This window comes from Capra hircus, chromosome 20 (genome assembly GCF_001704415.2).
Source record: "Capra hircus breed San Clemente chromosome 20, ASM170441v1, whole genome shotgun sequence".
NCBI classification, from domain to species: domain Eukaryota; kingdom Metazoa; phylum Chordata; class Mammalia; order Artiodactyla; family Bovidae; genus Capra; species Capra hircus.
Window position 1 is genome coordinate 64,198,400 of NC_030827.1, and position 23,597 is coordinate 64,221,996.

At 44.4% G+C, this 23,597-nt stretch overlaps 1 protein-coding gene across 3 annotated transcripts in view; it reads left to right on the forward strand.

Annotated features, from left to right (window-relative positions):
* The window catches only part of SEMA5A (semaphorin 5A), a 555,951-nt gene extending 535,324 nt beyond the window's left edge, over positions 1-20,627 (forward strand). For all 3 annotated transcript variants that reach the window (XM_018065613.1, XM_018065612.1, XM_018065614.1), the window contains 5 exons: positions 1,195-1,365; positions 3,396-3,551; positions 5,863-5,910; positions 13,096-13,307; positions 15,764-20,627. In XM_018065613.1, coding sequence (XP_017921102.1) covers positions 1,195-1,365; positions 3,396-3,551; positions 5,863-5,910; positions 13,096-13,307; positions 15,764-15,883 — 707 coding nt within the window. In that variant the 3' untranslated portion in view covers positions 15,884-20,627. The remainder of the gene's footprint in view (positions 1-1,194; positions 1,366-3,395; positions 3,552-5,862; positions 5,911-13,095; positions 13,308-15,763) is intronic.

Consider the following 23,597-nt stretch of genomic DNA (forward strand, 5'->3'; position numbering starts at 1 on the left):
GCAGAATGTGCAGACTCCTGCAGGTTCTTGGGTGCTGCCCTGGCCCTCGGGTGCTAGGCTGGGGTCCATCTCAGACACATCCCATCAGCGTGACCTAGTGGCTGCTTTTATTTTTGTGGATGTGCTGGTCGAACCAGCACTGTGTATACATAACCTTGTTGTATTGCGATAGCTCTTTCGAAAGCCCAGATTCCCTAGAGGGCTGTGAAAACATTCAGAGTGGCCCTCTTCACTTTCCAGTTGGGAGGGTACAAGTTCAGGGGCTAAGTGGGGCAAATGCTAATTCTCTCTCCCACCTCCTAGAAAATTCCTAACACAACACGGAGGGATTGGAAGAGCTCAGAGCTTTGCTCACTGAGCTGCTCAGCCGGTTATGGGCTATTTTTGCCTCATCTAGGACTCTTTCCTGTCTATGAACTTACTCCTCTTCCGTCCTCTTGGGTCCACAAAGGGGCACCGTATTTTATTTTAAAACGAGTTTTCTCATTATGGGCTTCCTTGGTGGCTCAGGGGTAATCCACCTGCCAGTCCAGGAGATGTGGCTTTGATCCCTGGGTTGAGAAGATCCCCAGAGAAAGAAATGGCAACCCACTCCAGTATTCTTGCCTGGGAAATCCCATGGACAGAGGAGCCTGGCGGGCTACAGTCCATGGGGTCCGACATGACTTAGCCACTAAATAACAAGAGTCAGACATGACTTAGCGACTAAATAACAACAGTGTTCTGTCTATAACATATATTAGGCACCTGTGGTGTGTGAAGAACACTTATTGCTTCTCTGTCCGTGAAATCCTGAAGTCCACACTTTGTTCAGTAAACTGCAAGGAACACAAAGGGAGCCTAAGACTTTGGTTCTGTCCTGTGTTGTTGGCAGCAGTGAGCAGTAGCTGGAGCTTCACCTGAACAGCTACAGAACCAGGTTTTTGGTCAGCCCCATAGACCGGATTTCATTCTACTGACATACGTGCGTTCCTCGATCACCCTTGCACTTGCGTGTTACATGCTTAAAAATATTTCCTGGAAGAATTGAGAGGAACTGAGGAAGCATGGGGAGGAATGTGGAAGACCCCATATGCCCTCCTGTGATGGTCCATGGTGCGACCGACGTGTTCCTGTGGTGCAGACCCTGGGTAGCCCCACGAGCTCGGTCAGATATGGGTTTCAGAAGTGCTATGATTTTGTGCCCCTTCCCAGTGGATGGCATGTGGTCTTGCTGGTCCTCCTGGTCCACGTGCTCGGCGACGTGTGGAGGGGGACACTACATGAGGACCCGCTCGTGCACAAACCCAGCCCCCGCCTACGGAGGTGACATCTGCCTGGGACTGCACACGGAGGAGGCACTCTGCAACACGCAGCCCTGCCCCGGTAAGCAGCCCCTCCCGTCCCCGCACAGAGGACAGGGCGATTTCGGCCTTCCCCTTGGTAAAGACTCTGCCCGCAATGCAGGAGATCCACTGGAGAAGGGATAGGCTGCTGCTGCTGCTGCTGCTAAGTCCCACTCCAGTTTTCTTGGGCTTCCCTTGTGGCTCAGCAAGAATCTGCCTGCAGTGCAGGAGACCTGGGTTAGATCCCTGGGTTGGAAAGATCCCCTGGAGAAGGGAAAGCCTACCCACTCCAGTATTCTGGCCTGGAGAATTCCATGGGCTCTACAGTCCATGGGGTCGCAAAGAGTCAGACACGACTAAGCGACTTTCACGTTCACTTTTCGCTTTGATGGAGGAATGGTGAAACTGACAAAGCGTGTCTCAGTAAGACTGAAAGAAGGGAGCACAGCAACGCCGCAGTGTTGCCGGTGAGGTGACTTCATAACACGTTGTTCTATTAATACAGTGGAATTATTCTCACCATGCCATGGTTGCAGAACTGGCAACAGAAACTGGTGGTGACCAGCATTCTTACAATATTTAAGATGGTAATGGGTACTGAGGGGCTTCCCCTCTGGCTCAGCGGTAAAGAATCCACCTGCCAGTGCAGGAGATGCGGGATCGATCCCTGGGTCGGGAAGATCCCCTGGAGAAGGAAATGGCACCCACTCGAATATTCTTGCCTGGGAAATCCCATGGACAGAGGAGCCTGGCAGGCCACAGTCCGTAAGGTCACAAAGAGTCGTACATGACCGAGTGAGCGGGCAGGCAGGGAATGGAACTGACATTTTGTTGCTGAGAATCAGGGTGGGAATCAGAGAGCCTTTATGGAGTGGCTTCATGGGAATCCCCTCAGGACCATGGGCGTGGGTTCTGGGCTCCAAGCCTGGGTGGCCCCAGTGCCCAGTGGATACCCTGTAGCAGCCTTCCCCATCCAAGAATAGTTCAGTTTTCTGACATACAGGGACCACTTGGAGTGAAAATGAGACACTCTCTTCTGAATCTGACTTAAACTTTGAAACACTCTAACACGTGTATATGTGTGTGTGTGTGTGTGTTTAACTAGCTCCGGAAGATTTTCCTTGCAGGTTTCTTGTATATTGAGAAGTGTTTAGAAACCGTATCCTCAGTCAGTCCAAAAGCAGTTACTTTACACATTTCTCAGGAAATACTGTACCCTTTACAATCAATCAAAACACAAGTTCGGTTTCCAGATTTTCCCTGAACTGCAAAGAGCGTGCTTACATTTAAAAAGGAAGAAAAAAGCAAAGTGTGTAGAAAAAAGGAAGAAAAAAACAAAATGTGTACTAACAATATTTTTATATTATTAATATTTCAGAAATATTATTGAGAGTTCATGTTTTTAAAACTCTTCCCTTAAAATGTGTATTAATCCTCTCTTTTCACACATCTGTGTACCCGGATGAATTTAACATATCCTAGTGAATCTCCTCCTCTGGGGTAAAGTGACCTTAGCTGGCTCATCTTTTGACCTTGACCCAGACTTGTTCTTGGATCTTTGGTTCTTCAGGCACAGTAAACACGGGATAGAATGAATTGTACCTCAAGGACAGCCTGCCAGTGGTGTACTGACTCTGCAGGGCTGTTTTCATAACAGAAAAAAAATATTAATATGTGTAGTAGCTTGAACCCCCTTCAGCAGCCAAGACTTTCTCATTAATGTCATTTCTCTTGCCTGGGTGCTGAGAGCTGTAGAAATTTTCCAGGGAAGTATGTGAGTGTGAATGATCCTGTAGGATAGTGTCTAACACTATAACTTTAGAGCATTAAAATAATGTGTGTTTTAGAAAGTGTACTCTAAGCAGATTATTTCTAATCAAAGGTATATGAGTTCTTTGATTCATACTCCTGTGTGTTTTGTTTACTGGACTTGGTCATGAGATATGAGTCTATCTTATTTGAAAACTATAAATATCATATGCAAACTCAATGTCAGTAAGCTGCCAGGCTTCCAGGTTGGTGGATTTTAATGGTCTTGTTGCCGCATCTCGTCTCCTCGGGCCCCTGCAGAGAGCTGGTCTGAGTGGTCAGAGTGGTCTGAGTGTGACATGGCTGGAGTCCAGGTCCGTGTCCGCCAGTGCGTCCTTCTGTTCCCCGTGGGCAGCCAGTGTTCGGGAAACACCACGGAGAGCCGGCCCTGCGTTTTTGATTCCAACTTCATTCCAGGTAAGGGGGCAGAGATACTTATTAGTGTGAACAAAATCACTTCTAATGTTTCAAGAGGAAATGATTCATGGGTGGGAGTTTTAGCTGTTCTTTGAGGTTCTGTTTGGTAAAACAAGAGATCATTCAATCAGTTCTTATGGTTTCAACATGATTATGAATTTGTGGGAGTTCCCGGGTGGTGCTAGTGGTAAAGAACCCACCTGCCAATGCAAGAGATAGAAGAGGTGCAGGTTCCACCCCTGGGTCGGGAAGATCCCCTGGAGGAGGGCATGGCAGCTCACTCCACTTTTCTTGCCTAGAGAATCCCATGGACAGAGGAGCCTGGCGGGCTACAGTCCACAGGGTTGCAAAGAGTAGGACACAGCTGAAGTGATGTATCATGCACACACACGTAGATATAGGTGTAGACAGATATGGAGGTAGGTGTAGATGTAGATATGGATACAGGTGTAGACATAGATATGGATACAGGTCTAGGTGCAGATGCATGCATATAGAGTAGACATACAGATGTGAGTGTTGGATGTAAGATACAGATGTATGTATAGATATAGGGTGTAGACATAGATGGGACTTCCCAGGCGGTGCTAGTGGTAAAGAACCTGCTTGCCAGGGCAGGAGACATAAAAAGTGGTAAAGAACCCCCCTGCCGATGCAGGAGCCATAAGAGATGCTAATTAATCCCTGGACCTGGAAGGTCCTCTGGAGGGCATGTCATAGATACAGACAGAGATACAGGTGTAGACACAGATGCAGGTGGAGACATAGATACAGATGTAGATAGATATATAGATATAGATACAGGTTTCCCTGGAGGAGGGCATGGCATCCCACTTCACTATTCTTGCCTGGAGAATCCTGTGGATAGAGGAGCACGGTGGGCTCCTTAGGGTCCTTAGGGGCACAAAGAGACAAAACGGAGGCAACTTAGCAGGCATGCACACATGCGTGGGTTTGTAAGTAATGCAGTTGGAGACTTGAATGTAGGCCCTGAGTTTTAAGATTTTTTAAGCACAGTATCTTCTACAATTTATTGACTATAACACAGTCAGATAGTTTGTTCAAAAAATGAAAATAGATTGTTTTTTAAAAATATTAAATGCTTTGGTAATGCTGTGCAAAGTTGTTTGCACAGAGAAAAGAGGACCGTTCTTTTCATGTAATCTTAGGATATTTGGGAAAATGGAAACCCATCCTTGTTCTCGTCTTAGAGGAGAGGTTGGCTAGCCCTACGGCTACAGTCCTTTCCATGTGAAATCAATGTTTGGTTAATAGTGATAGCTTATCACCCATCACATGCTCACACAGGCACCACCTGTTGTTCAGTCACTAAATTGTGTCTGATTCTTTGCGACCCCAGGGACCAGAGTACGCTGGGACCCCCTGTCCTCCACCATCTCCCAGAGTTCACCCAAGTTCATGTCCATTGCGTCAGTGATGCCATCTAAACAACCAACCAAAAGGCATGGTCTAGGTACTTACAAAATATTTCACATATTCCTACCATGTGCCTTAGGACTCTGACATGGACCAAAAGCATAGAGTAACCTCTTAAAAGGTTGCAATCAAGAATACCTTGTTCTCCTCCACTAAAGGAAAAAGTGGTCATGTTTTAGAGAAAGTTAGCTTAGGCCTCCTAAGGCACTTCAATCTTCCACTGTCTAGAACTGCAGGAGTGTTGATTATTGTTTCCTTTTCAACCATAGACATGTTTTTAATTCTTGCTGTTGAATGAAAAATCAGGAGCATTTCTGGACTCCTGAAATGGTGTGTATCCTTGGGAGTTAAAACATTTAGGTGGATCTCTCCTTTTATTGGCATCCTACCTGTGGGTTTCACATAAGCATGAAAAACAGCATGAATGACCTATGAGTAGGGAAATTATTTGTTGAGGCAATTTCCTTTGAGCTCTAGTGGAATGGTCTCCTCCCTAGGGAATGTGACAACACTGGTTTTGATGAGACAAAAGATCCGAGGCAGAAACCCGGGAGGCAAACACTGCAGTGTTCCACAGCGAAAATCTGCACAAACTGCACCCTTGTTTTGCAACAAGTGCCCTGATTTCAGTCTGGGAGACCATAGTATTTTCTCATTGCTATAATTAATCTCACCCCTTTGCAATCAAGATGACCTTGACCAGATGCATCTCAGGTTGGCTAAAACAAACAAATAAATGTGCTTTTAAAAAACAATTGATTAGGCTTTTGGAAGCATTGACTCACGTAAAACTCAAAATCATTAGACACTTTGTAAATGAATCATTAATGTGATCTTCCTTCCCTTCATACATGGTGATTGAATCTTTTTCCAGAAGTGTCTGTGGCCAGATCCAGCAGCATAGAAGAGAAAAGGTGTGGGGGTGAGTTCTGCTTTTTAATTAATTCCTAGTTCATTTCTGATATTTTCCAGTCCTTTCTAATCTCATATGTTTCATGTGATGTTTCTGCCATTGACGAATAAAAATAGATTAGAGGAACTCCTCGATCTAAACACATTTTATTTTGGCAGTAAAAATGCAAAGGAGTCCATATTTGATGTCTGCATCAGTGATTTTTACACTGGGTCCTTAGATCAGCATCATCAGTATCACATGGGAACTTGATAGAAATGCAGGTTTTCAGGCCCCTCTCAATCTACAGAATCAGAACGTCACTGAGAGGGGTCCGGCTCTGTGTTTTAATAAGCCCCTCAGGTGTTTTTGGTGGATGTAAGCTTTATGATCCAGTGATCTTGGTATTAGCTACAGTTAGATTTCCCATGAGTAAAACAGAATTCAACCATTTTGTTTATATTTATAGTGTAAATCCATGGCAGCCAGCCTCAAATCTCCAAAGGGCTGATGCAATAAAACGATACAGTTTTATTTTGGGTGAAAGGTTAGGCTTACATCTCTAGAGATATTTTTCAAACTTCCAGCAACCCTGAATGACAGAAATCGCATTCCCTGGGTCAAATCCAGGATGCTTTTGGACTTTCCCATCTAGTTCTATACTGTCTGGACGGGAGGGGCTGTCCATCCATCGATCAGAGTCCAGCCGTTGTCCAGCTGTTGTGGGGAGCCAGTACCCAAACACAAGACCAGTGTCTTCCCTGTGTGTCGGTGTTGACCATTCCGAGCGTAATCTGTTCCAGCTGGGAGTCCCAGACAGCTCAGGTCAAAGGTCTTTGGTCTCTCACACTCAGAAAGAAGCTGGATTTTCAGAGGTGTGTTTTGGGGATATACTTGTGTTATTAACTACACTGATAAAGAGTTCACTATCTGTTACACTCTGTGTGCTTGGCCATCTGTTAATCCATTTGTTCAGTCGTGTTTACTGAGCACCCACTCTGTTCCAGTTTTGTGAGGGGTGCGTACTGTGGGAACTCTAATAGCTCCAAATCATCTGGAAAGAAATGACATATCCCAGGAGAGCCTTGTGCCCGAGAAGGGTGATGTCTGGTGTCTGACGTGGGTCAGTTCTCTGAGTTCACAGACGAGCAACCACTACCTTGGGATCTGGGCTTCCCCGGTGGCTCAGCGGTAGAGAATCCTCTTGTAATGCAGGAGACACAGGAGACTGGGGTTCAATCCCTAGGTCGGGAAGATTCCCTGGAGGGGGCATGGCAACCCACTCCAGTATTCTTGCCTGGAGAATCCCATGGACAGAGGAGCCTGGAGGGCTATGGTCCATAGAGTTGCAAAGAGTCAAACATGACTGAAGTGACTGAGCACGCACACACCTTGGGATCCAGCTGCAAGATGAATGTGGGTTGGTTCACGGAAAAATTATTGGCACTTTAGTATTTTTGGATCAGTCACTGTGTGCTCAACACTGTATCAGATGACAGGAGGTATCCTATTTCATCCCCGCAAAGTTTGTTCCTGTGGGTGCTGCAGCCCACAGTTCTTTCTGTAAAACCCTTGACAATAGAGAAGAATTCGGAAGTCAGCTTTTTTCAGGGTATAGACGGCTGATACTGGGCATATACAGTACGGCACCCCTGAGGATCTGGGGACCACACTCCATATTAACCAGTCTCTTTAAAGACCTTGCCACTGAATGTGGGTGAAGAGAAGCAGCTAATGAATGCCCCTCCTGGCATTTATGGTCGCTTCTGCAACAAATGGTCGGGTTGGGTCAGGTCGGGCTTCGCTGCCAGATGAGTGGTGAAAAATCAGTGTTCAGAGACTGTGGTTTGGGAATTGTAGAGAAGGGGTAGCAGCCACAGCTTTTATCTGCATTTTATAAACAGAAAGTCAGAGAGAAGAGGTTCACGGGAAGTCAAAGTGGAGCTGGGTCTAGATCCAGACAGTGGGATCCCATTGTGAGTGTTAAGCCTGGAGCACCTTGGGTTTCTAAGATGGCTCAGTGATAAAGAATCTGCCTGCCAATGCAGAAGGTGTCAGTTCAATCCCTGAGTCAGGAAGATCTCCTAAAGAAGGAATTGGCAACGCACTCCGACATTCTTGCCTGAGAAATTTCATGGGCAGAGGCGCCTGGTGGGCTACAGTCTGTGCGGTCACAAAGAGTCAGACGTGACTTAGCAACTAAACAACAATCACCCCAGGAAAAGAGTCCTGGTGCTGAGTGTCCCAGCAGAGGGTGTCTGGGGTCTGCAGCCACAGCATCTCTGTCCAGGCAACACTCTCAGACAACACCCAGGGTCCCCAGAGTGGCAGAGTGTCCCTGTCTTGAGGGATTTCAAGTCAGAACCTGGGTGCAGCCAGCTGATTCTTCTGCAGCATGACTGACCCTCCAGGTGTAACACAAATTCACAAGCCACTTTCCTCAGCCGGCCTTCTCAGGGTAAGATATGTGAGTCCTGCCAAGACCTTGAACATCCAGGAGGACATGGCACAGAAGGCCCTGTTCTCTTTCTCTCCTGAGTCGCTCAGTTGTGTCTGACTCTTGCGACCCGTGGACTGTAGCCTGCCAGGCTCCTCTGTCCATGCGATTCTCCAGGCAAGAATACTGGAGTGGGTTGCCATTTCCTTCTCCAGGGGATCTTCCCAACCCAGGAATCGAACCTGGGTCTCCTGCATTGCAAGCAGATTCTTTAACAACCGAGCTAGGAGGGACAGAAGGCCTACTTCCATCCTAAGAGTCAGCAGTTGTGTGTTTGAGCCAGTTCCGCCATATGCTGCACCAAATCAAACCTCGAGGTGCTATTGATTCAGTCATAGAAACTTTAATCACAGTCTTCAGAACTCATTGTCTTGGTCTTAGGCTGCTGACACTGGCACAGCAGAGCAGGTGGGTAAGTGGTCATGGGTGCGGGCGTGCTCAGCTGGTCAGTCGTGTCTGACTCTTTGTGACTCTGTGGACTGCAGCCCTCCAGGCTCCTCTGACCATGGGATTTCCCAGGCAAGAATACTGGGGGGAGATACCATTCCCTTCTCCAAGGGATCTTCCTGACCCAGGGATTGAATCCGAGTCTCCTGCATTACAGGCCAATTCTTTACAGTCTGAGCCCCCAGGGAAGTCCTGAGGGTGAGAGGTCAGATGGGGCTAATTGTAGCGGTGACAAGTAAAAAAGATAACCTAGCAAGGAGTTTTGAGGATGTTGAGGGGACTTCACAGATAACTTTTTTCAGCTTATTGAAGAATCAGTCCAACTTTACCAGAAAATCGGCCAGTTGAGCCCACTGGGTAGTTGGTCTCTATTCTAGATTTACTGAACAAAAATAACAGCAAAAGCGTATTCAAAGTGAAGTGCCGCACTAAGCAGATTCAAGAGAATTAATAGAAACAATTTTTCACTTACGCAGAAAAAAATGTAGGCCTGTTGAAAGGTTCCGACTTTGAGACTATTTTTAGTTGCATGAGACACAGAGACTATGCAATCATCCTAGCGATGTCAGCTGGCCCAGCCTTCCCCAGGCACCTACAGGAATGATTCACGTGACTGATGACAAAGTATCTGCATATGGAGAGAGTCATACATCTTCCCCACATTATAATATAATACATTACTACTACAGCAGAAATACTTTTATAAATTTAAAAGTACTTTATTGCCCAAAAAAGAAAAAGCTAACCATCATCTGAGCCTTTGGCAAGTCATAATTTTTTGCAATAGTAACATCAGAGATCACTGATCACAGATTACCATAACAGATTATAACAGTAATGAAAAAAAAGTTTGAACTATTGCAAAAATTGGTAAAATGTGACACAGAGGCACGTAGTGAGCAAATGCTGCTGGAAAAATGGTGCCAACGGACTTGCTAGACAGAGTCCCCACCAACCTTCCAAGTGTGAAAAGCGCAGTATCTGCAGCTGTGCTCTGTCCGCACCATCAGAACCCAGAGCAGCTGCACCTTGCATGCTCCCCTTTTACCCTCATTGGCTTTGTTTACAAGCAGCTGCATATTCAGGGTTCACTTCCAGCCCCTTGTCTATGTCTTGCCTGTTGCTTTGGTCTCGTTCTCTGAATATTCCCACAGGAAGGGCTCTTGTGAGCAGTGTTCTCCAAGTTGTGGCACTGAGACAACAGATTAGTCTCCTTATCCTTGAAAGTCAGCTTTGCTGAATATAAAGAATAAAATACCTAGGAATAAATGTACATAAGAAGGCAAAAGGTCCATACTCAGAAAACTAAGACACTGGAGAAAGACAAAAAGACGGCAGAAACAGATGGAGAGATGTACCATGTTCTTAAATTGGAAAAATCAATATTGTGAAAATGACTATTGTTTCCTAAAGGAAACTACAGATTCAGTGAAATCCCTATCAAATTACTAATGGCATTTTTCACATAACCAAATTCTTTTGACAATTTATATGAAAACACAAAAGACCCCAAATAGCCAAAGCAAGTTTGAGAAAGAAAAACAGAGCTGGAGGAATCAGGCACCCTGACTTCAGGCTATATTACAAAGCTACAGTAATCAGTACAGTATGGTACTGGCACAAAAACAAAACTATGGATCAATGGATTAGGATAGAAAACCCAGAGAGAAACACATGCTTCTACAGTAACCTAATCTGTAACAGAGGAGACAAGGATATACCATGGAGAAAAGACAGTCTCTTCAGTGAGTGGTGCTGGGAAAACTGGACAGCCACACGTAAAATAATGAAATTAGAACACTCCCTAACACCTACACAAAAACGAACTCAAAATGGATTGAAGACATAAATGTAAGACTGGACGCTCTGAAACTATTAGAGGAAAATATAGGCAGCAGAAGTACTTTTATCCCCACATGGCCTTGACCCTGGAGGGTCTAAATGGCTAAAGCATTGAGAAATGACAACAAGTGTGGAATCCACGCTTGCTTACCTTGAGGGCAGCTTTAGGGTTAGAGTAGAAGTGGTTCTACTAGTGGTTGCTGGTAGAATGGCCCTTACATACTTTATTCTACTGTCCCAGATTCAGCCCTAAAGGCTTTAGACAAAATCAGGAAAAGCCACAGATTTATTGATCCCTTTCACTTTGTGAAATCGGTGACCAAATGATCAGGACGTGAAAAGCTGAGGTAGATGTCAGGGAATGGGTGGTACTGTGGAATGTTCTAGTAACATCCTCCTGGATTATCTAGCCCCAGGTGCTGAAGGCACTGGAGGCCTCTGCTAGGAATCATCAGTGTAGAGTTTCAGCGTGAGTGGGAGTACATTGGTTAAGGCTCCCAGAGGACAGAGCAGGAGGCTGCCCTTCTGCACCATCTTCATCCACCTCAGGGTGCAAATCCGGCTCCCAGGGCCCCAGAGCCCCAGAACGTGGTGTCCAGGAGGAGCGAAGGGGCGCAGCTTAGAGGGAGAAGCTTAGAGGGTTTACAGATGGGTGAGGGATGCTCCACCTGTGCTGTGGATCCCAGATGAGGCAAAGGCAGCCCTCAGAGTCCTTGGGAAGGAGCCCAGGTGATTAAGGAACGAGTATCCAGGGCCTGCTGGGTACAGGGAACAGACTCGCAGGTCTCCTCTCCCTGGGGACCTCCCCACGTGACTCCGTCTTCCCACCCAGCATCCACAGTGGTACCCAGCAGGCATCTACAGGGGTCCCATTTGAGTGCAGAGTGGACAGGTGACAGAGAGCAAGAGTGATACTTGGCGTCTGGTGATGCATGGAGGGGACATCTGGGAGAAAAGCCAGATCCTCACATGTGCCCTGTGCAATGGAGACATAAGGCCAGTAACCCTCAGGCACCTGGTTAGCTATACATTGCCAAGACAGTGGAAAAGCATTGAGGTCATAGTTTGCTTTACCTGAATTTCAGTAATTTCAGCTTCACGGGCACAGCTCAGATGGCATCTTTATTTCCTAAAAGGCTTAAAATTTTGATTGTTGGGTGTTTTACCAACACACAGTGAATATCTCATTTTTTCTTTTGTTGTTCTTTCTCAGACATTAAGAGGCCTTGCTATGACACTTTGATACCACTCAAACCAATCCTATATTAGAGACATAAGGCCCTATCGGTTCATTTTTTCAATATTTTGTATTTATAACTCAGAATAACTTGAAAATGCTATTAAGTAGGAAAAAAGTGCTGTATAAAAGAGGGTAATTTCATGACCATTAAAAGATCATATTTCTTTGACACAAATCCTTTGTTTCTTTGGAGTAAAGCATTTTACTTGTAAGATCTCCAAAATACAATGTGAGTGAAAAAAAAGGTACCCCAGGTAACATTTACAACATGCACCCACAGCATGTGAGTGTGCCTTGCGTCTCCAAAACATAGTACAGAAGATGGTGACAGTCGTTTCCACTTGGAAATTAAAAAAAAAAAAAAGACTTATTCTTATCTACCCTTATGCCCTTTCTAATGTTATACAATATGTGCATATTCATATCCCAAAAATGTAGTGGAAACATAAGAATGATGCAGTCAGAGCACATTTTTAAACAATATGAAGCGATAAAGGAGAGGGGAAGTAGTCAGGCTCGCAGGTGAGCGGGGATGGGAAGCACTGAGATGCATCCTTGCTTTATTCCCGGGACACAGACAGGCTGTGTGCAGGGGCCCTCAGTCCCTTCAGGAACATGGAAAACGTGTTCCCTAGGAACCCCAGAGACCACAGATCATGCTGCACTTGAGACAGAAGGACTTTCTTGTTCAAGCCTTTAAAGAAAAGAAAATGTCTCTGCGGGGGTGTGTGGGGACGTCCAAAAGACTGGTTATAATCCATAAAAGCATTGACATAAACTACACTGCTCAATGCGGAGATGTGTTTTGGTGGCAGTGACATTTTATATTTTAAAGATTTTCTTTAAAAAGAAAGGCTTTATTGAATTTGTTATGGTACTGTTTCTGTTCTATATCTTGTTTCTGGTTTTGTTTGTTTGTTTGTTTTTTGTTTTGCAACAAAGCACGTAGGATCTTAGCTCCCTGACTAGGGATCAAACCCACACTGCCTCCCTTAGAAGGCAGAGTTTTAAGTGCCAAACCACCAGGGACATCCCTGGGACACTTTAAAGGAGGGTCCGATGATTTCCTGAGTTTTGGAAGGAATGTGGTGCTTCCCCCTCGCTTCCTTCTCTTTTCCTCTGAGCCCACCGTGCTGGGGAGGAGCGTGTCCCTTTCCCAGCAGCCTCACTGTGGCTCTTGTCTCCTTAGAGTTCAACTTGTTCCACATGATTGCCGTGGGGCTCAGCAGCTCCATCCTAGGCTGCCTTCTCACGCTGCTCGTCTACACTTACTGCCAGCGGTACCAGCAACAATCCCACGACGCCACCGTCATCCACCCCGTCGCGCCTGCCCCTCTCAACACCAGCATAACCAACCACATTAACAAACTGGACAAGTATGACTCGGTGGAGGCCATCAAGGTAGGGATCGGCAGCCACTGCTGGGGCCAGGTGTGCCAAGGACGCAGGTGTTATCCTGGGGGCTGTTAGCAAAGCCCGGTGGTGGTGATGTAGGTCACGGGTAGGGGGCAAGGTGAATGACGTCTCTTATTTTTTCCGTTAATTTTTATTTGACATATTGAAAGACAGTTGATTAGCAATGTTGTGTTAATTTCAGGTGTACAGCAAAGTGATTCTGTTATATGTATATATGGCTTCTAATTCTTTCCCGTTATAGATTATTACAAGATATGGAATATGTTTCCCCTCTGCTGCTTCCCTGGTTGCTCAGACGGTAAAGCGTCTGCCTGCAGTACTGGAGACCCGGGTTCAATCCCTGGGTCGGGAAGATCCCCTGGAGAAGGAAACGGCAACCCACTCCAGTACTCTTGCCTGGAAAATTCAATGGACGGAGGAACCTCACAGGCTACAGTCCATGGGGTTTCAGAGTTGAAAATGATTAAGTGACTTTGCTTTCACTTTTCACTTTGCTTTCACAAGATAGTGAATATATTTCCCTGGGCTGCACAGTAAATCCTTGTTGTTTAGTTTGTGTATGATGGTATGTATCTATTAATCCCATACTTCTAATTTTGTAAATAAATTCATTTGTATTATTCTTTAGATTCCACATATAACTGATATCATATGACATTTGTCTTTGTTGGGCTTACTTCACTTAGTATGAGCATGTCTGGGTCCATCCACGTTGCTGCAAATGCCATCATTTCATTATGCTACCTGAATTTTTATATTCCTATGAAGTTCATGGTTCCCCTTAATATTCCTTAGGGAGTATGTTGATGCCCTCTCTCTGCTATGATGGTTTCATTCAAAATCCAGTTTCCTTCCCATGTGGAAAACGGAGTTTCTTCAGCCCTTACAGCTTCAGCTAGTTGGAGGCTCTTATGTCCCAGGATCTGCAGGGTCCTCTCTCGTTTCTCTCACCACCATGGGGCCCCCACATGCATAGAGACAGAGCTGGGTCCAGCAGCCATCAGCACACCCCACACACCTTCTCAGAACCAAGCCCCCAGAGAATGAGGAGGAACATGTGTTCCCATGAGCAAGAATCTTCAAGGAGAATCCTCCAGTACCCAAGAAGGGAGCCCTTCTCAATGTGACCCCAGCCCATCGGCTCACCTGTGATCAGTCGCTTCAAGCATCTGGAAATCATTTAGCTGGGCTCCTGTTCTCACTGAAGATCCAGGAGCCACTTAATCTGAAATCTTGCTGCTCTGAAGGCAAAGTACCACTGTCCAGACTCTAATGAGTCTTTCTAGAATTTTCTTCTGACTCCTTGGCCAGATAAATCCTACATTTGGGCTCTGCCACCTACCTAACATCTTTTATTTTGAGCCTCTCATAATTTACCCTCTACTTAGGATAGTTCAACAAAAGTACAGGTTATGTGAAGTGAAGTGAAAATTGCTCAGTCGTGTCTGACTGTTTGCAACTCCATGGACTGCAGCCAACCAGGCCCCTCTGTCCATGGGATTCTTCAGGCAAGAATACTGGAGTGGTAAGCATTTCGCTTCTTCAGGGGATCTTCCTGACCCAGGGATTGAACCTGGGTCTCCTGCATTGCAGGCAGATTCTTTACCATCTGAACCACCAGGGAGGCCCCAAAGTAGGGGTAACTGTTCTCTTAGTGAGAAAGAGCTTTTATGTCAGAAATGGCTGCTGTAGAAACCGCCACCATCACAGTCACTTCCCCACAAGTGTAGAAAATGAGAAATTAAGAATCTCATGCGTTTATGTAAATATGTTCCTTCAAAATCTTTTATCAATGTACCATGACAATCCAAAAGCTGCTTATACAGCTACTCAGTTGTAAGTGGTAATACTCAAAGTGCTCATGAATTTGAAATCACTAGAGTCTCAGGTTTCCTGGAGGTTTCAATTTAGGTGTTCTAACTCTTGGAAATTTTCAGACTAAAGTTCAAAAGTAGACTTTCTGAGTAAAGCTCAAAAATAATCTGGACTGAAAAACCCAGCGACCTCATTCTGGTTATGAGGCAAGTCCTCAACAAGACAAATGATGTGCAGAAGCGTGTAAGTGAGAAAAGACATTTTAAAATAATGAAGGCTTAGGGGAGAGCTCCAATATACATACAGCAGGTTTTTAACAACATTGCACTCCTTGGGTCCACTTATTTGCAGATTTTTTTTTAATATTAAATACTACCGTACTCCCCGATAGGAGGTTAGTTGAATCCAGGATGCAGCACTGTGGATCCAGGCAGACCTCAGACAGGGAAGAACCACACGTATGGAGGGTTGACTATAACTTATATTCAGATTTTCAGCTTCGAGGAGGGTCAGTGCCCCTAACACCTGTGTTGTTCCAGGGTCAACTATAATCGTCTCCTGTTATATTCTCTTTCTGAAATACTGCTTACTGAGTACTCGTAAATCTTCTATCTTATATTTTACAGGCATTTAACAAAAACAACTTGATCCTAGAGGAAAGAAACAAATACTTCAACCCACATCTCACCGGGAAGACCTATTCTAACGCCTACTTTACAGATCTCAATAACTATGATGAGTACTAAGAGCTCTTCTATTTTTGGCTTCTTGTAATTCCCCCCGTTCCTTAAGGCCTGTGCTCCCTGACTGCCCATGTCTCCAAGCCTTCAGAAATGGAGTGTGGATACATCTCAAGTGCATTTCAAGCCACTAGTGTCCCATTGCTGCCGAAGAGAAACATTCTCAAAAGCAACAAAAATCTAAACATGACCGTGAAAATCTGGTCTGCAATTCTTGATGATTGTCTTTAATGAGCCATGGTGTGCAGTTTTGTTTCGTTTTTATTGTGTTCAGTCCACTTTTTGAATAAGTTGTTTGCTTTTTTTGAGCTTTTTCGTAACTGTACCACCCACATTGGAAGCAGTCCTTAGAAATATGAACAATCTTCTTGACTCTGAGCATACATCTTAATGGTGATTTAATTCAAGAAAGCAGGCACTTTATATGAGAGCCTCCCCACCTCCACCTGCTTTATAGTATTGATAAAATGGAGAATATCAGTGTGGCCATACAAGGACTCACCATTGTGGTGCTCTCCATCTTCTCATTCTGGATGGTACTGTGTGTGTTTGGACTTGGAACGCTTCTCACCTGAGGACGCCTGGGGATTCAGCCTGGCTTGCACGTGCGGAGGTGCAGGTATGCGATGTGAGGTCTCCACCCTCAGCCTGCTGCCATTGCTGTGTTGTTCCCAGGCGAAGTGAGTGTAAAGAACGGAGGGACAGGCGGGATGAAGGGTGACTGTGTTCTGCAGCTCGCCATGAAGCTCATCTTATTCTGACTTGTGGATTTCATGGCAGTTCAGGGAGCTCTGCCACAGTCAAGAGAGCCTGGCTGTCTGGGCCGTGGTAACATTCTGAAGAACCACTCTGTAAAATAACCACTTGTTCAGCATTTGTATAATAGATTCTGCACCTGCCCTCTCTCTGCAAAGAAAAATTTTGAACATTCATGAGGCCAATGAAGAAAGTATGTAAAGAACTGAAATATAATTGAAAACAACTTTTTTTTTTAATTTTCCATGCTACAGAAGGCATTGGATGAACTGACATCTAATGAAAAGCAACTTTCTATTTTCCATCTCCCTGATAGAACTAACGTATGGCCATCAGCCCCTACTAAGAGCATTAATAATGTGTAAAGCTGGCTTTCTGCAGCTTGTTGCTGTGCTTATTGAAGTGCTCCCCAAGTTCCAAGCTGTCATTTGCTGCCTCCAGGTCAGGTCAGGAGGTGGTGTTTAGCTTGGGTGCCTTTTGTTTTTTTTATCTCAGTGCTGCCTTCCCACCCACCTACTCCCATCTCTCCCTGCATGGGGGCAACAACATTTCAGAAGAAGTACCCTGAGAAATCAGGGTATCTGGAAGTTAAGGCTTTCACTGGTCCCAGTGTTCTGAGCTTCAATCATTCATAAGCATTTCAGAGTTATGATACTGTTCAGTGTGGTCCCCAGAAGGAAAAAAAAAAACAGGTTAAATTACTCACAAAAGAAAAATACATAATATATGGCAGTTGGTTGAATAATTTTTGAAAGTAACAAGAAGATTGAAACTATCCATTGGATGCCTCTGGGTGTCATGATAAAGGCCTGGATGGACATTAAAAACATGTTCTTATTGATCAATGAACCTTCAGATCTGTGAAAATCTACAGTATGGGCATCGAGGGACACATGTATGTTTTAGCATACGTGGATTCACCCTATCCTATCTAAAGAAATTCAAAATTTTTATGCTTAGTAATGAATGTTGTTGAGTTCAAAACATTCTCATGTACCCAAATTTTCTGAAACAGCTCTACTAAAATAAAATAAAATCTAAATTGCAGTTGGGCTCTGGGAGGTCTGATAGATTTCAAATGAATGATGTTCTGGGTCTTTCCAGTGGGGAGTCCATGCTGTATCTCCCGTGTTCCCTTGAATGCTGTGTGAGATTGCTCTGTCTGAAGTCCACACTTGGTTTTCTGATTGTCCCTGGGCTGTGTTTTCCTCGGTCGCTTCACCCTGTTTCATCACTGTCCGGGAAGACAGGTGTCCACATCGGGTAGCACATTTAGTGGTTTTGTGAATTCCAGCTCCCACAGTGTTTCCTAAGCTTACAAGATCATTCTCTTTCCCCTAGCACAGACAACACTGACATTTCAAAGAAAAAGCATCACTGGACTTGATGGGAAATTTTCTCTAAATGACTTCAAAGTTGGTCGTTAATCAGTCTCACACACTAAGGACAGCACCCTCCCCCACAACAGACTTTTCATGTTGTTGATTACATAAAGCTTTATGATTATCACCACAAAGAAATTCATTTGTTTTTGTTCTCTGGCATTCTATTCGAAATAAAATTGTTCTGCTCTCTCTCTCTCCTCTCTGTCCCCTTCCCTCCCGTCCCTTCCTGCCTCCATCCCTCCTTCTTACTTAACAGAATATGAGTTGGTTTTGGAATAGTTTTAGCTATAATCTAAGAATTTTAACCAGCCGTGGAATAACTTTTGTTTTCCCATCACCATAGGGCCACTGCTCATGTGTCTGCCTCCCCTTTGTACCCTTCATTAAGCCCCCACATGGCGGCTTTCATGGCAGAGTCTCCCACTTCTGGAGACTTCCAGCAGCAGCTCTTTGTAAGGTGGATGGTAGAGATTCCTGCCAACACTTGTCACATTTTAAATTTCTGTGTAACTTCTTCATTATCCAACCTCCTTCCTTTCTTTTTCTCTCTTTTTCTTTCTTTCATTCTTCCTGCCTTTCCTTTGGTCTTTTTTTTTTTTTCCTTTCTGGAACAGGCAGCACAAATAGAAACCAATAGTTTTAAATTGTATTTCTCTGAGTCTAACATCAAATGGCATTAATCACAGTTTAATTTCTAGGGTTGCTTCTAGATACAGTTGAAGTTTGGCTGGTTCTCATTAGGAGCCAGGCTTCAGTCTCACACAGAAATTCTTTGGAATCTGATTCCCAGTGTTGGGTGGTTTCTCTATACTAATCACTGCCTAACACCAACCCGCACTGCCCCAGGGTCCCTGCTCATGGCATAGCAGGTGGCTATGTAGCTCTGTAAAATATGGCTCTGATGACACTGAGGGATTTGTCTCCCTGGACGACCTTGACTCTGTGAATTCTGGGGACGCAGAATCAGGCTGTGCTGCATGAAGACCCAGGGTCCCCGGACTCGGGTTTTTTCTTCCCCAGTTGCCTCACTTGCTCTAGGCCTGCTTCTGTGCTGGTGCCTCTGGACCTTACCAGGGGATCTGAACGTCCCTGCTCTTTCAGGGACATGTCCCTAAGCCTGTCGATTCTGACTAGAATTGGCAGTAATCCTGGGGAAAAGATAGCTCCCTGTGTGTGTGGAGGGTGGACAGAGAGCCTAAAGGAACCGAGAGGGGTAAGCGGTGAGCAGATGTGAGGGCTTCCACGTGGAGAAGCCTCTGTGCCCAGGGACAGTCAGCCCACGGGGTCAGTGAGAGCCAGGGGTCTGGCCCCTTGACTCATGAGTGATGTCAAAGAGAAAGGAAGTGAATTTGGGAGAAAGTGGCCTTGCAAAGAAGGGACTCTGGTCCCTTGCAGCCCAGGGCTGTGGACGATCCCAGTGGAGACTGTGATCATCTCACACAGTCCTGTGTCTGATCCCTGCATCTTCCAGGATCAACTGCCCAGAGTGCAGGTGATGGTGCCTCTGCTTCCTCATTTATTTGCAAAAGGGTGAAATCATGGGCATCAAAGCCTGTGTGGTCAGAGTCGCGCAGTAGTCCTTCAGAATTAGAGAGTTAAGTGAGTCAGATGCCTTCAGAGTTAGGGACAAATTTTCAGCCCAGGGGATGTGTTAGTGTAACTACAAATCAAAGGAGTTTTTTTTTTTTTAATGTACAAAGTGTGTGCTCAGTTAGTCATTTTGTGTAAATACTCCCTTAATGCACATTGGAGGTGCAACGGTGATGGTGTTTGCATTTACAAATATCCTGATGTTCCTTTTTGACATTTTCCTCACTTTCAGAATCAATCATGAATATTTCCCCAACACTGTCAAACCACTTTCAGCATTGACTTTGCCCCAAGGTCATCAATTTTCTTTAGCCATAGGATGTCTTTTATATTTCAGTGGAATTTTCTTGTGTGTGGCACTTCGTGATAACTACACTGAATTCAGTCTTTTTGTTTTCAAAAGGTGACTCTGGGGCATCCATCCAGAGGCAACAAGTATCAGTGGTGAGTGCCGTGCACCGAGTCTGCCTCCAGCATATGTTTTCCACGGGGCAGGGCTGCACTTAAAGCTCACAACTCCAATAATCATTGTCTGTGAAGGCAGGGGATTAAAAACAAACAAAATTAAATCTACTCATATTCAAACTGATTTTCTGCTCTTGTTTTTAAGCTGATACAAAATGGAGTTCAGAGATCTCATTGGCTATGCCCAGCATATTCATTTCTTCTACTGTCTCTTATTTCGTGGTAATTTATGTTGACATGGTGATTCATGTTGACAAAATTTTACCAAGATTGAATGCCTCTGATCACCTATCTTTTTAAGTACTGTCGGACACTAGAAAGCCGTTTTGAGCCCCCTGCTTCTCTGATCAATGGGTGTGAAGTGGGAGAACACAGAGTAACATTCATTTTGGCCTGAGAAATGTACAAAAGAGAATGCCAAATATCTCACAGTAAATTGCCATGAAAAATACTATATACGGAGACCAGCGTCCATAGTGGAACTTATTTGTTATTCTCTCCTATTGTCATTAATAATTGATTTAAATATATTTTGTAACTCTACAAATACAGAACCAGTGCATTCTGTTTATCTATTTTGATAACCTGATAAAACACAAAATAATATATTGCTTTCATCCTTGCTTGTCTTTTCTTTTGAAATTGAAAAGTAATGAGCAAGATATAAAGTTGGACTATTGGCAAGAAATTGTTATGAAAATGACTATTCCATTCTCTTTTTTATGGATTTATGTTAAAGATGCATTATAGATATTTTTGGAGCAGATGGATCAAAGTGGGAGTTTTTTAAGGGTCATATATTGCATCATCAAAAATATAGTACACGTTTCAGAACCATTAGGAATGGAGACCTTTTCTCTTTTGAAAATATGTGTTCACATTGCAAAACGTCTAACAGCATTATCAAAACCAAAATCAGAGCCTGACATGAATGTACTATTCCCAATGAAAGCTGTCTCATATAGTATTTTTAAAAGATTGTATTAGTCCTGCCGTAGAAAAACAAAACGTTCAGGCTTATTACCGTGTGTGTGTGTGTGTGTGTGTGTGTGCGCGCGCGCGCGCGCGCGCATGCATGCATGCACACTTGGTTGATCAGTTGTGTCTGACTCTTCATGACCCTGTGGACTATATAGCCTGCCAGGCTTCTCTGTCCTTGTAATTTCCTAGGCAAGAATATTGGAGTGGGTTGCCATTTCCTTCTCCAGTGGATCTTCCTGACACAGGGATCAAACCTATATCTCTTGTGTCTCGTCTCCTGCATTACCAGGCAGATTCTTTACCGCTGCACCACCTGGGAAGCCCCTTATTACCCATTACCCAATACCATTTCTCATTCAACCAAACTTGTTTCACATTGTTGACATGACAACAGTAGCTAGTCAAAGATATCATAACACCTGAAAGGAGAAAAATTGAAATGGAAAATCACTGTATCACATTTCTTAAACGAACATGTTGGATGGGCAACAAAATTCATTCCACCTCTTCCATATCAGTCAGAAATCTGAGGCCAGCCGTTCAAAGATGATGCTGTTCTTTCTCAGCTTTTTGGCAACTTAATGCCAAAAATGGCCCAAATGTTAGATGTTTAAAATGGTCCCCATGTTAGATAAATACAAGCTAGAAAGCAAAATCTGGATTCGAGAAGACCCAAACTATCATCACTAAGAAAGAGCCTTGTTAGTAAGTGCAGGTAGTTTAATTTCCTGTAAAAAGTCACCAGTGCCTTGTTACAGATGATGATTTGTTATTTTATCTGGATGTTTGTTCAAAACAGAGGACTGATTGGCTGTACTTTAAAGAAAATCACTCATATGCCTCTTTGATCTCAGGAAAAGAACAAGAAGCACAGCATCGTCAGGTATGAATTCTGCCCCCACTGGGGCTGTGGTGCCAGAGTGGGGTGCCACAGTGTGTTCAGAATTTAGGTGAGCCCAGTCTTCCAGAAACTGACATCACTTAATTTTACATCTTCCAAAAATACTTGAGAGTTTGTTCTGTAGAAGGAATGTCAGTGGGATGCCTGTAGAAATTAAAGGATCTTGTTACTGTCCCTCTTCAGGCAAGTTCTTATAGATACAGGAAAATCAGATGGAGGCTGGTGATGCTTGGCAGATATGGTGAGTGGAGTGAACCACATAGAATATTGCCTACTGTTTGTCTGAAGTCAATGTCAAAACTGCTTCATAAGTTCACAAAGTTTTCTTCCTTAATTTGAATCAAGAAAACTTACAGTGTTTTCTCTGTTAAATTTGATTCCCTCTCTCCCCTCAACCCATACCGTGACTGTTGGCCAAAATCAAACTTGAATTTCTGCACTTTGAAAGAAAGCACAGTAGGAACCTTCAACACAAGCCCCTACATACACCACCAAAATCCTACATTGTTTGCAAAGAAAGTGCACAAAATTGGTCCAATGTAAGATTCTTCAAAAGTATGTACTTAAAATTGTGTGTTATGCCACTGGCAGCTTTTGAATATGTTATGAAATGTTAAATGCCTCATTCCTTGTTAATTTGCTGTTGCCATTTTTGTGATACAAAATAAACTTATTTGGGATTGTTTCTCTCTTTTTTTTTTTAATTGAAATTTCTTGGAAGTCATCTTGAGCCTTTGGTAAACTTACAGAAAGCTTCTGATCTTGAAATTCATGTGTAAGACACTATATATTCATCATAAGGGAGCCTTTCTAGAATGAGGTAGCATTGTCTGCCGTTCCCTGGAGTGAGAAGAATGGAACTCCAGTTGTCTTGTTCGAATGCTTGTGGGTTTGTGGGCATTCCCCGCATGGCCATTGGGTGTGCATACTGCACTGCTTTCATTCTTTACACCATACTTTCAAGGTTTCATTGGAAACCTGGTTGCTAGAAATGTGCAATCCAGATTTCCAGTGATCTTCACCTGCATCTTCTCTGTTCATCGGTTCCCTGGTTTTGGAAAGAGTCCACCAGTGACTCAGCATGCACACAATTTTAGGAAAAAGAAATGGCAGCCCATCCCAGTATTCTCACCTGGAGAATCCCATGGTCAGAGGAGCCTGGTGGGGTACCGTCCATTGGGTTGCAAAGAGTCGGACAAGACTGAAGCAACTTAACACAAGCGCACGATTCACTGTTCTTAACTGCTTGCTAGAGAGCTGTTCAGGTCTAAATCTAAGAAAGTTGTCCAAGGACACCAGATAGATAATGCTGTTTTCAAAATCAGTTTTAAATACTGGCTGTACAGCACAGGTAGGGAGCCCATTGCCCGCTACCCTGGATTAGTGATGGATGTTCAGGGGCGAGGCAGACGGGTCACGCAGCCAGTCAGCAGACACCAACTCCCACCAGCTCTCAGCCTCAACACCGAGGAAAACAAGCATTTCTACAAGGGAAAATGAGCTGGTACCCCAGAAATGCAAGCGTCCTGCTCACTCACTGCTCTTGGCGGATTGCCAAGTTCTAGAACCCAAACCTTTGCATCATTTATAAACAATTCATGAAAGATGATCTCGGGTCCTGCCAGCAGTCCCCCAGTTTTCC